Below are 14,756 nucleotides of genomic sequence, written 5' to 3' on the forward strand. Positions count from 1 at the left end.
TACATCATTATCAAAGACTGGAGAGTGGATGTTACAAAAAGTAAACGACTTGTGCATTATTAGTTTACCAAAACCCCACTATGCTTTGTAATTGGCTCCAAAAAAGTGCCCTTTCCTATAGTTTACCTAAAGCCTTGCTATTAATATTCACATAAATGAAGAAAACAGACAAATTGATAGTTTTTTTTTACGTTCCGTAAGCAATAAGAAATATGATCACTTGGTACCATTTGTGGACTAGACTGACATCGAATAGACAAAAGATCAATTACATATGTTGTAGAAAACAAAGAAGTATTTATTTTGCTTGGACTGTAAATCTTTTGTTTTGATATGAATCTTGACATGTACGGTATAACAAATATAACCAAATAACCCCATGACACGGGAGAGAGAGAGAGGGGACAGACAATAAATACCATAAAAATAGTAGAGAGGACGTGCGAAAAGAGCATCGAAGTTAAGTGAGTGGTTGTTAAGTAGAGAGAGAGATCAGACTAGAAGTGTCTCTCTTTCTCTTTCTATCTTATTCTTTAGTTCATGCTGGAGATGTCTTGAGTTGTGTCAGAAGAAACACAGGGAAATTAAGGAATCCGACTTTAAAACAGAAGTATGGTACATTCGAAGAAGTTCCGAGGTGTCCGCCAGCGTCAGTGGGGTTCTTGGGTCTCTGAGATTCGCCATCCTCTCCTGTCAGTTCTCTCTCTCTCTCTCTCTCTCTGGCTCAAACACATTAACACATAAACTACAAATATGTATATTGTTTTGCATGATGGATTTATATACCGATATACAAGTCCATCTATGTGTGTATACATGCATATACCTTGATCTTTTTCTAGAAGCTATCATTGATTATACTACCAAAGACTACTTTATGCAATCCCTCAAGAACATGCGTTTTTGTTTAAGTCGTTTTCCTCCGGTTATTAACGTACACATACGTTTGTATTTGTAAATTTGCGTGTATATAAATAATATTTTTTAATTCATACAGTTGAAATGCATGTTTTTCTGTAGTCAAAATGAATGTATTTTTGTGTTTGTTTATACATTGTTTTATGGGTGACTACGGATCGTATATCCTGGCCTATATAATATGTGGGCATATCCTATGATCCTTTCTCTTTCTCTTGAATTGACATCTTTAAAATTGTATATTCTCTGAAGCTAAGCAAATATTAATTCAACAAGATAAGCAATCGACTATGTTTATTATATTTTTTAAAAATTACATAAAAATTAAATTAAAACGAAAATTGCAATATGCGTATATATACTTTTTCTCAAATATTATTATTTTTTAGTTAATTTTCTGGATACAAATTTTATATATTACACAAAAAGAAAGAATAAATGTCTCTTTCAAATACTAATATTTTGTAATTTATTTTGTTCAACGCTAATATTATTGTTTTTAGTACCTTTGTTTTGCTCGGTAGAGTTGAGTTTCGTATCAAATTTAAGTGGATATGAATCATAATCAAAGGTGGATAACTTGAGTATCCTCTTTGGCTAAATGCCTCAATCTGTTACATATACATATAAAAATTTATTACACATACGCAGTATTAGACTATTGGGTATACCGTTTATTTAATAACTGAAATAACCTTACTAGCAAATACGGGAAACACTAACTATAAACATTTGTCCGAAAGAAAAAGAACTTATTATCATTAACTATAATAGAACGAAAAATAAGTCATGTGCTTTGTGTTTTTTTTAAGTTCTTTGATAATGAGTGTTTTGGTTGTTAATACTTTAATTATGTAACTAATGTGTGTTTCTCTGACCTATCAGGAAGAGAAGAGTATGGCTCGGAACATTCGACACAGCCGAAGCAGCGGCTAGGGCCTACGACCAAGCCGCAGTTCTAATGAACGGTCAGAACGCAAAGACCAACTTTCCCGTCATCAAATCCAACGGCTCAGATTCTCCGGTCGTTAACTCTACGTTAAGGTCGCCAAAATCGTTGTCTGAACTCCTGAACGCAAAACTAAGGAAGAACTGTAAAGACCAGACACCGTATCTGACGTGTCTCCGCCTTGACAACGACAGCTCGCACATAGGCGTGTGGCAGAAACGAGCCGGGTCGAAAACTAGTCCAAACTGGGTCAAGCTTGTTGAACTCAGTGACAGTGTTAACGCGCGTCCCGATGGTGATATTGGGATTAATAAGATAAAGAAACGAGACGACAGCGTTGAGGAAGAAGATCAGATGGCGATGCAGATGATCGAGGAGTTGCTCAATTGGACCTGTCCTGCTTCTGGATCCATTGCACATGTCTAAAGATTTATAACATAGAAGAAGAATTATAAATAATGGATGGTATAAGTTACATATATAACTTTGATTAATACTTTTTCAACCTATGATAGCCCTATTGATAGTAGAAATAGTACCTATATACATAAGCAGTGTTTAAATTAAATAAATGAACATATGTTGTGGTTTTAATGATCAATTAAGAAAAACATTTTGAAAAAGAGAGTTCATTTTTTCTGTTGAACTTGTCGACATGATATTATTACATAGAGGAGATAGTGAACAATGTTTAATGTGAATGAGATTTTTCAAACTCATCTGCGAATTAGATTCTTCTGATCCGAATGTTAGTCCTACCTCGACTAAGAAAGCTTTTACTATGGTTGCTGACCTAGGTGGGTAAAGTTCGTCTCATGTTCCATTTTTTTGTTTAAAATTTTAAATCATACGAGAATGCATTTCTGTATCTTAATTCCTTTATTTGTAACTCTCCCATTAAAATAACTAGGATTCAGACCCCCTTGTAAGACCCCAACCGTAAAATTCCGTACCAACTCGTACATGTCCGTTTATACAATTTAGGACCTGTCAATTTTTAACTCGTTCATTAAACAATATGTGACAGCTGTTAAGTAAAACGAGTCAAATAACTCTTAAAATATGCATCCAAATTCATTATGAGGTTCTAGTACAACAAAAGTCATGAAAATAGGCTAATACTTGTACCGCTATCATGCAAACTAAATAAAATCCTTTTGTTTTCCAGCTGTTGAGATCTCAGTATCAACATGTGTCGTAGAGATATCACTTCCAACAGACCTATCAATTTTCTAGAAAAAAAAATATAGATTAGCAAAAGAAAAATATACATTTGTAAGTAATTATAGATTTATTCTAGAATCGTTCCTAGGAAAAATTAGGAATTTCATCCTTAAAATTCGTGATATTCATCATTTCTATGATTTAGAAAGGTCTTCCTAAATATACATGATAACCTATCTAAAAATTTATATTAAAGAATCTAACCTTGTGTGTTTCATGTGCAGTCAAATGTGAACTTCCTATAGAGATCAGAATAGGATCTCTAGCAGCTGGCAAAACAAATGAATTATTTGTTTTTTTCTTTTTTAAGCGGTTGAGCGTGTATCACTATGTGGCGTAGAAACTGGAATGTCACTACCAAATGAATGATGAAATTCCTACAAAAATAAGCAAACATAGTTTAAACTTACATCACTGTGAAGAATTAAGTTTAAGAAAGTTACAGTTAAAACAAAAGTAAGAGTCATGTAGATATTAATTAGCAATACAAACGTGCTATTTCAGAATTTTCTTTTATCTTTTTGATGAAAGTGCACACTTGGCGGTTATTGCGAATAAAGATTGGTCGAGAATCTTCTACCATTAACTTAATCCTTGGAAGTTCATAACTGAGTGTAATCTCTTTAACTAGACCATCAAGTCCGAAATCTTCAAAAACAGTGTCAACTAAATCCTTGTATATGATATTCTCAGCAACTTCACAAAGTGATCCACCTTTTTTTGTATCAATAAAAATCTCCAATGAAGTTTGGCATTTAGTTTCCACTCACCAAAAAAAAAGTATATCTCCACCATACTTACACCATACTTATAATTACATACACAACTTAGACAAACCTTCAAAAACATCATAGCACCAACTAGAATATCAACAAGTTGATGTTTTATTTCTGATAACAACCACAAAAATGCTTCACTTCTATTCTCTATTCACTTAGACAATATCAATTCTATTCTTTCGTTAATCAAAACAGAAAAACTTACAATTATATCAGAGATGAGTTGCTTGAAGTTGGAGGATGCTACTTTCCTGAAAACGCACAATGCTACAATCAAGCTAACGCAAAACGAAAATTACAAACATTAAGACTACAAAATCTACAAGACATTAAGTTTGTTTAGACATTTGTTTGGCCTTGGTGGTGGTCCTTTGTAGGAGATTTCTTGACCTTAGAGGCGGCTCTTGTGTGGTCATGAGGTATTCTAGTGAGGGAATATGTGGTTGGTAGGACATTGTGAAGTTTTATGCGAGCCACAGGAGGGATACATGGTTAAAGATAGGACTAAGACGTGTTTAGAATTGTTTGCTCTAAGGAAAGTTGGTCCTGAATGACTCTTTGGAGAGCTTTAGTTCTCCTAGTACCGTTATATTCTAAGACTTTGTGGGTTGAGAGTATGGCTAGTATATCGAATTTGAATGACGATCTGGGGGTGCGCTGTTGGGTGGCAACCCGAGAGATGAATGTTGGGCTTCCCTTATATATTATGGCATGCAGACTTAGGTCCGATGAAGAGCGAATATTTTGACATGCCGGCTAAGGCCTGAAGAGCCAATAAAAACTCAAGGTTGAGACCTACAAGTAAAGGAAAGTCCAAAAGTCAAGGGTAAATAATGCATGGAACGTGAGTCTATTGCCTGGAGGTATCCTTCGTAGATCGGTCGGAAGAGGTGCTGGCCATGGAAACAGTTGCATGGGAGTCCATGGCTGATGATTGTTCGAGATTTGAGGACGAATCTATGTTGGTGGGGGAATATTATAACATCCGCGAACCAACTTTTGGTGGTTTGGGGTGTGTGTCGATCAACACAAATATTGTGTCAATCGACACCAACAATTTCTGGTTTGCTTGGTTTGGTTTAAATCGTCGAATTGGAAGCGGTTGGGTTTAGGAAGACCCTAAACCGAAGTATATCAGTGGAAGTCGACCTAGGTTATGGGATTAGCCTCATTTATCGATTCCAGAGAGAAATAGAAGAGATAAAGTTGTTCTTGAGCGTTTATGGAGATTTCTAGCTATTCTTGAGGGATCTGAGGCTGGAAAGATTGTAACGCCCGCATCCCACGATCCTAAAGGGAGGCAATTTGTTTTAAGGAAAATGATAGCTAGATGAGCTTAAGTAGCTAAGTTACTAGCTCAACCAACTAGAATATGAGCTGCATGAGCTCAACAAACTCAGTGAACCAACTAGCTAAGCTGCAGTTAGCTACACCAACTGGTACACTAACTAGCTCATCTGGACGAGCTGGCTGCCTACTCAACTTAGCTTGGTCAATTGATCCGGTGCTAACCCAGCTGGGTGGTCCAGTTAGCTAACACTCGAGCTGGAGGAGTATGGTAGCTCGGTAGCATGAGCAGTCACCATCAGAATAGTGCGACTCTTCAAAGAGACGCGACCCATCGAAAAGTGGCAAGGAATGGGCATGTCCTTTCATGGAACACACCCATTGGCGTCCTATATAAGGGATAGACGCCCAGCCCATTCAACACACACCATCATTCATCCATCATCCATCCAACACACCATCGTCCATATATCGATACTCGTCTGAACTGATGCGTATACTACCTCTCTATCGAAGGTATGATGAGACGAGCGATGGTTCGACAATCGGGTCGAACCAATCGAAGGATAAGCGGCAGTTCGACAATAGAGTCAAACTGATCGCAGGATGATCGACAGTTCAATCATAGAGTCGGACCGATAGAAAGGTCATCAACGATCCACGCCAATGGACGGATCGATGAAGGATTGATCTATGATTCAATTGCTAGTCAGATCGCGTGATCGAATGATTGACGATTCGAACCGTAGGTTGGATTGACTTGTCGGATGGTCTACAAGTTGTTCGAAAGTATCGGCCTTGTTGGTGTTTACATTCAGCCAACCATGAACGTAGGGATAAAGAACAGAAAATAAAAGTAGAATCATAATAAATGAAAATTTTGTATGTTACAACGAGCTGAATGATAGACACAACAGCTACCTCACAAAAAAAAAAAAAAAACCTATGCTACAAACGGACCAAACAAAGATAACAATTAATAGTGATATAATTACAAGATCAAGGAACCAACGTTGTAAAATATACACAATGTGAATGTGAAGCAATGGACTATATTTTGTATGCACTGTGCTATAAAGTAATTTCAACATCAACTCAGCCAGACAACCAGCTCCATCTCAAAACCAAAAGACCACGCCGAAGGAGAAAACAACATCAGCTACACAATCTCATTTTCCATCAACCACATATTACAACCAAATAATACACATTTCAAATATATATATAACTTCTATCTAACCTCCCATGATATCAGTGAAGAAATATCATGTGATAATCAATATGTGACAGATTTTATATAAGCGGCTATCTTCTCATTAGAAAACTCACAACCATTGAACGCTTTCTTTAAAATTGAAGATCACAATCCAAATGGTACAAAAAGACTTGTTGTGGAAGTAGTAATACAAGACCTAGAAATTACACAAAGTCAAGCCACAAAAGAAAAAGACAGTGAATGCTTGATATGTTTTGAAGATCTACAAGGACTTTAAAGTATTAACACACAATCTTGCTATCACTAATTTCACCATAAATGTATTGCAATTTGGTTACATCACAAAACAACATGTCCTAATTGTTAAAAAAAAAAAAACAGAATAAGCTCTATTACATTTTTAAATTCAATAACACAAACATGATTAGAAAAATTACTTTTTGAAAATCGGAATGGTTTTTAGTTCATTGATAATTTGGATATTAAATGGTGTGGCTGATTCTTTGATGTTTAAATTATAGTAAATGAATAACACTAATACTTCCAAGTTCGCCAAAAACCAATATAAAATATACAAAAAATGGGAAAGGAGGAAATAAGTTCATCCTCAAGTAAGATTTACATGAAATTTAAATTAAAAGTACTGAAAAACCTACCAATAAAATTTTATAAAAAAACATAAAATTAAATAAATTAAAAAAATAAACAAATCTGTGCAGCTCACGAGAGTACTCCATCTAGTTATTAATATAGTTGACTATATGTAACAACAATTTGTTACTATGGATCATAGTTTTTTTTGTCTTATTTTTTCAAGTAAAAACCTGAAAAAAATTACTAGAAGTATCATTGGGAGGCAAAGAATAAAATCAACTTCAGTGCAAAACTTATCAATCTGCAATATGTAACGCAATATATAATCCATTGGTAGCCAAACTAAAAACAAGTAATCTGTAAATAAAAGGGCAAAACCTCAAACTTCATTGGAAAATGTTGGTAAATAACAACACTCACAACCATAAATAAAGAAGGAAAAAAAAAACAGAATATGAAGAAAATTCACTACCTAAGATATTCCCATACGGGTATCGATAGATCAGAACCTAACCCGGATTCACCACTAAGGCAAATTGTGGAAACATAGGAAAAAACTAAACAAAACCAGTTAGACCAAATGCCATTCTTACGTCTCATAATCATAATCATAATCATAATCAAAATGTGTTTGGCATCTACTATAACCTTCAAGCTCTTATTCCAACAAATGTATATTAAGCAGTAAAAAAAAAAAAAAACTCAAATTTTACCAAAATCCAATTCTTCACCTTTTTAATCTTGTGGCTCGTTCTTCCTCCCACCTTCATTTCCTTCCCTCTCTTCCAAAAGCCGACCACTCTCTTCATCTACTTGCTGAGTAGTCTTCTGAGCGTCTTTAGCCTTCAATGCTTGTAATTTGGCATGATTGTAGTAGGCAACCCCCAAGAACGCGATCCCATACCCGAAAAGATTAATAGGAGTGACAGTGTCCTTAATCACAGACCAAGAAAAGGCGATCAAGAGCCAGTCCTTAACCACACCAGCAACATTCATTGTCAAGGCAGAGGTTTTCCCAACAAGAAGGAACACAGCAAGATTCAGAGCAAACGCACAGAACGAGTTCGTCCCAAAAATGAGGTAATCGAAATGGAAGCTAGATGTATCTCTCAAGATGGGAAACTCCACGACGATCCAAGGGATAAACAAGAAAGCTAAGCAACAAGGAGCAACATAATAGAGAGAAGTGATGGGATTCAAAGTGATTCCTTTAGAAGTAAGCAAGATCTGAATCATAACCAACCGTGTCGCCTCGAAAGCAACCGCACCTAGCTGGAGAATCACACCCCAAACATCGAATCTAGCTTCACCGTAAGCAGCAATGGCTACACCGAAAGAGATCGAAAGCATGTTAATCATAGTCTCCGATTTGAAACCCTCTTTCTTGAAGAGCACGCCAATCGAATAAACCGCCACAGGCATCAACGCTTTGAGCATCTGAATGAAGGAGACAGAGAGGTAAATGTAGGCCGAGTTAGACAGCCAAAGAGAGAGCGAGTACAAGGCTCCGATAGGCACGACGGATCTGAGGTAAGTGTCACGTGACATTGAGACAGGTTCGACGAATTTGAAGACCTTGATGAGGAGAAAAGCTAGGGTTGAGCAAAAGGACATGTGGATCATTGTGAGTGTGATCGGGAATGGCCAACCGTACATCTTCTTGTCGAGGATGTATTTGTTGTAGACGATGACGGTGAAACTTAGGAAGATCCATATCGCTACGTATGTGTAGGAGATGATGATGTTCTTAATCACGCCTTCGCTTAGTGATCCGCCTTTACCCATAATTTTGTGATATTTTTCACTCTCTTACTACGGTGGTTCTGAGGCGGAGACGTTAGCGATGGTGGTGGTCTCTGTGAAAACTTTGGGAATTGAATTTGGTGAGATCCTGAAAAAACGTTTTTAGACTTTGTCCTAAAGACAGACCACGTAACGGAAGTGCTTCACCAATTTATAACTTTTTTGTTTTCTTTTTCTTGAGTAATTTAATAATTTTCTAAATTTGTAGATAAGCATAGATATTAATTTATTAGCAAATAAATATTTTAAGCAGTGTTATTCAAAACTGAGAATAATAATAATTATAGCAAATTCATTTACTTAAATTATTTTAATGAAATATACATGAAATTTTGTTGTATAGTACTCTACAATGAGATGGCTCATGAACACTTGCTTTATTAAAGAGTCTACAAAATTATGTAACATTTACTGTAAAGGACAAATCTCATGAGATGTGTCAAAATTGTGTTTGGTTTTATACAATGATGTTCCATGAGATGGCCACTGCTTTGGAAGCACCTGACACCAAACAACAGTTACAGACAAAATAGACAGATGACTTACAAAGAAACTATTCCATAACTGTAGAGACCAAAAATGATGTCTGAAACTAGGATTGGTCTCCTGATGCCAAACTAAGAGATGTGCTGACTTGGTCATATCAGGAGAATCCAAAAATCTGTTTCATCTTGAGAAGAGTGTAGTGACACGTTCAGGAGATGTTAGTGTTGCCACACTTTTGAACTGTCAAAAATATTCATATATATATATAGAATGAGAGACCAAATTCAATGTCAGCTTTGATTGACACTTTCTTAGATTTGAATTCAATGTATACCTTTTGTTGGTTATATTTGGTCCTTATAGCAATAAGGGTGCTTCCACTGGTGTTGAGCTGCAAATCCTCCATTGCAATTACTGTGGTTTTTAGAGCAGATGCCTCATATCTTGTATAGTGCTGCAGAGTTGGGTTCTGTATACCATTCATATCAGCAAGATTGTTTTCCCTTAAAAGTAAAAACATTCACAATCAAGAAATGTGAGTGAACACTCACCCATGGATGGTTATATTGGTCCAGTGTCCATCTTGCTAAGAAAACCGCTGAAGCGGCAATTTGAGACGGCTGGAACCTTAGGAAAGTATATTCCACGAGAGTTAATTCCGCGAAATAGTTCGCTAAGAACTCCATCTCAATGAGGGGAACCTGTGAACCAACAAAATCAGTTTAATGATTCCAAGTTCATTGAAAATGCCGAGAATGGCTACTGAAATATGGATCAATGTAAACCACCTTGTCGGACGCTTGAGCTGCTAGAATGAATCGCCTGAAATGCCGAAGAAGAAACTGATGTGTTAACACTGTTTTGTAAAAACTAAGAGTAAAGGTAGTAGTGAAGCATGCATTTTAGCGACTTTTAAGTGTTTTACCTGAGAAAAGTTTTGGTGGTTGGAACTGATAACCGAAAGTGCAGAAAGTTTAAAACTTGAACCTCCATACTTAGTACCTGAAAAATATAGTATTTGGTTTTTTGTTAATCTTTGATCAAAACTGAATCCTCTTAGATGACACTGATATAGATGGAGTGTGTATGTTAATTACGTACTTCTAGTCTTGTGTATGTATTGTCTGTAATGAAGCAAAACTCCTCCAACCGAGGTGCCATAATCTCTTCGTATTTTCTGTAACAAGACGGTACAAGGAAGGATACCTTAGTTAGTTAAAATGCATTTCAGAGCTGCAATTATGGAATGAGACCAAACATGTGTTCCTCTGTATCCATTTATACTTCAGATTTATATTCATTGCAATGTGAATGGGTACTTAATAGAATTGTGCTTCTCTAACTTGAAATTAAAGGAGAAATTAAAAGTTGTAGGTAACTCACGAGGCTATTAGCATGCAAGTGACACCAAGCAACTGAAGCCTATGCTTTTCAATGTAATTATGAGACATGAACCGATCAATTAGATTCACGGTAAGGTAAAGTGTATCTGAAGCCAGCTTGTACTCTTCAGAAACCTGAAAGAAGTAACAACATGATTAGGGATTCTTACTCTTAAACAACTGTTTTGGATTACTAGCACTCTTTCAAGTAAAGCTATTGCATAGCATATACTATATACCTACCTCTACAAGCCAATCAATCAGAATACCACGCATGGTTGGATCGATATCTCGCTGTACTAGCACCATATAGCTAGTTGAAGGTCTTTGTTCAAGCTGTACACAGGTTGTGGTAATAATAATAAGAACTCAGAATCTCAATATGCCAATTTCTGTAAGAATAAAACAAGATCAAGTATATGGATTCAAACCTCTGCAACATGAATGCTGTCATATATACTTGCAGCATATAAGCTACAATACTTAGGATCTTGGACATTGGCATCTATATCTACAACCTTATGACAATCTGTGACATCAGATCCGTCTTCTTCTGCACAATCCAATGAACCTTGAGTAAAATTTGAGAAACATACACTTTGGTATATACTTTCATTTAACAAGATTATCTTAAAAGGTTTGATATATGATATGTTCTTCTGATTACTATATTCACAGCATTTTTTAGTAGTGAAGTTACTTACTTTTCTTAGTAACTTCTCTATCTTTAGAGTTTTGAGCAGATTCAACCATCCTAATCTTTGACAAGTCTTCTGCTAATTTCGATTTTTCAGCATCCACATCTACCAAACCTTCTTCTGCTATCTGCTTAATCTCTTTTTGACCTCGCTTTGCAGCCTGTTACATTGTATTAGTAAGAAGATATTCTAAAGGAAAACAAACACCAATCAATCAAAGAATTAATATGCAAACAAAGCATCAGAATTCATCCACTACCTTAACATTGCCATGTGTACAAACTATACTTTCTGCCAAAGTATTAGTCACATCCTTAAGCACTGCGCGTCTCTTATGACTACAAACTTTGGTATTATCTGATGCCATTCGTTTGTTACTCGGTCTAGGAACACGCCTCGGTTCCTGTTTAAAAGCTGGTTTTGATGGAGACATTGACACTCCTAAAGTCTTAGCTCTTGATCTAGTGACTCTCACATTACTATCTCGAATCTTCATAGTAGAATTTGTTTCTTTCTTCACATCAGACTGCCTAGAAGAAGAAGAAGAAACTCTATACATAATTTTAAACCAGAATTCACCACCGATCTGCCAATCCTGCAGGGTAATATAGATTTTTAGTCTTCACAAATTGTTACATTAAACAGAAACAATCGTAATGGCTTAATTTCAAATTCAGTTATCAGTTTCAAGAAAGCTCTAATGCTCACTTTGTTATGTGATCAGATCTCAACTTGTGTAAAATTCTGGAAAATTGAGTGAAAGAGTTTGAACAATTAAATCTAATTTAATTACATCTCTGGATCCAAATACATTCTATACAAAAAAATTAACTTTCAAAATCATATGTAACCAAAAACTTCATTTTTTTTTTCTTAAAAATTCCGTGACATAGATCAATCACTGTCTGAATTCAGTAGAACATAGGTAGAAAACAAAAACAGAGAAAGAAAGAAAAAAAACACGAGGATAGAACAGTCACACAACAGATCTACAATCCAAAAAACATCAAAATTATGAACCCAAAGAAAAAAACAAAAATCATCGATCCAAAAGAGAGAGGCGTAGAAAATACCTTAAGCTTTAGAGTATCGAATTGAGAATGAGTTGAAGAGAGAGTGAGTTGAAATAGGGAGGAGCGTGAGCGAGCATGAGCGGGATTTTTCTGTGGTCTCGTTTCGAAATTTTTAGATATTAAAATATTTTATTAGTTTTCAATTTGAAAAAAAAGTAAAAAGAAAGAGACTTTGGGATTTGGACAAATGATAATAATTTGGAGTTTTTATTGGGAAGTAAGTGACAGAACAGAAGTGGTCTCTGACTCTCTGACACTTTGACGTCTGGTCTCTGTGGTTAATTCTCTCTTTGAGATCTTAATCAGTCAGCCGTTACGCGCTCTATTGCATTTGATTAAACCGCTTCATAACCTAAAAGCCCATTCAAATAAGCCCCATAACTCTTCCACCTTAAGAAAAGAAAAACCCCCATCTAGGATTACATTTACATTTTTTTTTGGTGTGAAGGATTACATTTACTTATTACTCTTTTTTTTCTTAAACACTTTATTTACTTATTACTCTTGTCAATAATATTTTACCATCAATTAAACAAATTTTTTTAATTAATATGTTGACCTAATAACTTTTAAATATTTATTTTATAATTATCTATTGTTTATTTAATTACTAGATGAGAACACGCCTGATGTGCGGATTTAAAGTTTTATAAATTATATTAAAATTTATTGTACGTTATTTATAAATTTTATTTTTGTTATAATACACTGAGTTATATCCATTTACAAATCTTTTATGTATGTTACCACTAAAAATATTTTTTTTACATCTAAATATATTCTATGTTATAAATATATTCACCCACCTAGAAAATGTATGTATGAACACATTAAGTCAACTATTTCACTTTCACTTATGCATAGTTTTTTAATTACTAAAATTGTTAGCTCAAAACATATCAAATGAAAAATATATTACATAATATACTAATCAATGATGTATCTATCACAATAGTGTATGACCACCATGGAGAAAACCTCGGCTCTGCCCTCATCTCTTATGGAGAGAACCTTGCGTCCAACCTCCTTCACCATGGAGACAACCTTGGCTCCGCCTTCCTCACTTGGGGAGATAACCTTGCGTCAAACCCCCTCCACCTTCCTCCCTTGGGAAGATAACTTTGTGTCCAACCTTCTACACCATAGAGAGATCCTTGGCTCTGCCCTCCTCTTGTGTGGAGAGAACATATTCACGTCTTTTTGCTATCTCAAAATGGCTTGTTCCGACAACCAATAAAAGTGAAAACTTTTTTCTAATGTCACAATTTTTTTTTGATAGTAACTAATGTTAAATTTCCCAATGTATTCGTGGAGTGTCTTTGACACACCATGATATAGCCTCTGTCTCTGTAACACCTTAACCGTCACCTTGCTTAGTGAGCCCATATCCACTCTCAGTCCATGGGCTCACTTTCTTAAGTGGGCCCTACATATTTTCCCGGCTTGTGGATCCACCCATATTTGATGGCCGGTTTATTACGTCAAGGAGACTTTAAAAAAATAGAAAATAAAAATCACGATAATATATGAATCCCAAATTAAATAAAATAATCGAAAATACTATAATAAATTTTAAAATACAGTATTAAGAGAAGTAGACGCATATATTAGTTTTTTTTGGGGTCAACATATTAATCTCATCTATTTCCAACTGAAAAGAAAGAAAGTAGGAAAAATTTTGGTTTTAGAAAATAAGAAAAATTTCCCTTTACATTAAAAAAAATCCCAATTAAAAAAAGTTGAAAGCAATGTTTTAGAATAACTTAAAATTAAAATAATTAAATAAAATTATAATTTCAAATTTTATGAAATATATATATATATTATTCTTATAATTATTTAAAAAAATTTGTATTTTTTTATAAATTATTTTGTAACTTTTGATAATTATATTTTTGCATTATTAATATGTTTTTAAACAAAATATTTTATTTTTGTTGTAATCAAATTCTTCTTCTTAAATATTAACTTTTACACATGTCAAAATCTGAGATTAATAACTTGACACATGTCAAAATTTTATTAATGGCTAACTTTCAAAACTCAACTTTATATAATAAGATGTTAATGTGCGTACTTAATAATTTATCTATGATTGATACTATTTTTTTGAATTTTGATTCAAAATACTTAGATACTTTTAGTTAATAAATGATAATGTGATACTCTCTGTGTATCATTTTACATGATGTTTAAGATTTTTGCACATAATGTTTTAAAAACACGCATTTGTTATACCTCAATTACGTTTAGAGTGACTAGCTCTTATAAACACGTTCTAATATATTTATGAAATTAAATTTAAAGGCTTTAGTATGATATTTGTTGATTTTTTTTTTTTTTTTGC

General features: G+C 34.6%; 3 protein-coding genes across 3 annotated transcripts; 1 reads left to right on the top strand and 2 right to left on the bottom strand.

Annotated features, from left to right (window-relative positions):
- The first annotated feature begins 239 nt into the window (after positions 1-239).
- Positions 240-2,490, top strand: LOC104771018 (ethylene-responsive transcription factor SHINE 3). Its single transcript, XM_010495493.3, has 2 exons — positions 240-692; positions 1,804-2,490. Exons 1-2 carry the CDS (start codon positions 613-615, stop codon positions 2,291-2,293), a joined length of 570 nt encoding a protein of 189 aa, XP_010493795.1. The 5' UTR covers positions 240-612; the 3' UTR covers positions 2,294-2,490.
- A 5,048-nt stretch (positions 2,491-7,538) lies between these two features.
- LOC104771019 (putative sugar phosphate/phosphate translocator At5g25400) lies at positions 7,539-8,886 on the bottom strand. The gene has a single exon (XM_010495494.3). The coding sequence runs from the start codon at positions 8,750-8,752 to the stop codon at positions 7,703-7,705; it is 1,050 nt and encodes a 349-aa protein (XP_010493796.2). The 5' UTR covers positions 8,753-8,886; the 3' UTR covers positions 7,539-7,702.
- A 242-nt stretch (positions 8,887-9,128) lies between these two features.
- On the bottom strand, positions 9,129-12,676 carry LOC104771020 (cyclin-A2-1-like). The gene is made up of 12 exons (XM_010495497.3): positions 12,410-12,676; positions 11,596-11,931; positions 11,343-11,496; positions 11,070-11,191; positions 10,882-10,974; positions 10,640-10,773; positions 10,358-10,433; positions 10,182-10,258; positions 10,045-10,078; positions 9,808-9,957; positions 9,591-9,725; positions 9,129-9,496 (listed from the first exon to the last, which is right to left on the bottom strand). The coding sequence occupies exons 2-12, from the start codon at positions 11,893-11,895 to the stop codon at positions 9,437-9,439; spliced, it is 1,335 nt and encodes a 444-aa protein (XP_010493799.1). The 5' UTR covers positions 11,896-11,931; positions 12,410-12,676; the 3' UTR covers positions 9,129-9,436.
- Positions 12,677-14,756: the final 2,080 nt, after the last annotated feature.

The sequence above is a fragment of the Camelina sativa genome, chromosome 20 (genome assembly GCF_030686135.1).
Source record: "Camelina sativa cultivar CO46 ecotype springtype chromosome 20, ASM3068613v1".
Classification (NCBI taxonomy): domain Eukaryota; kingdom Viridiplantae; phylum Streptophyta; class Magnoliopsida; order Brassicales; family Brassicaceae; genus Camelina; species Camelina sativa.

What these genes read in the sequence shown, in the direction of transcription:
- LOC104771018 (XM_010495493.3), top strand. Translation starts at nt 613, where the DNA reads ATGGTACATTCGAAGAAGTTCCGAGGTGTCCGCCAGCGTCAGTGGGGT. An exon ending in GAGATTCGCCATCCTCTCCT is followed by an intron (nt 693 to 1,803) that starts GTCAGTTCTCTC and finishes CTGACCTATCAG; the next exon opens with GAAGAGAAGAGTATGGCTCG.
- LOC104771019 (XM_010495494.3), bottom strand. Translation starts at nt 8,752, where the DNA reads ATGGGTAAAGGCGGATCACTAAGCGAAGGCGTGATTAAGAACATCATC.
- LOC104771020 (XM_010495497.3), bottom strand. Translation starts at nt 11,895, where the DNA reads ATGTATAGAGTTTCTTCTTCTTCTTCTAGGCAGTCTGATGTGAAGAAA. An exon ending in ATACATACACAAGACTAGAA is followed by an intron (nt 10,259 to 10,357) that starts GTACGTAATTAA and finishes TATATTTTTCAG; the next exon opens with GTACTAAGTATGGAGGTTCA. An exon ending in ACCACCAAAACTTTTCTCAG is followed by an intron (nt 10,079 to 10,181) that starts GTAAAACACTTA and finishes TCGGCATTTCAG; the next exon opens with GCGATTCATTCTAGCAGCTC.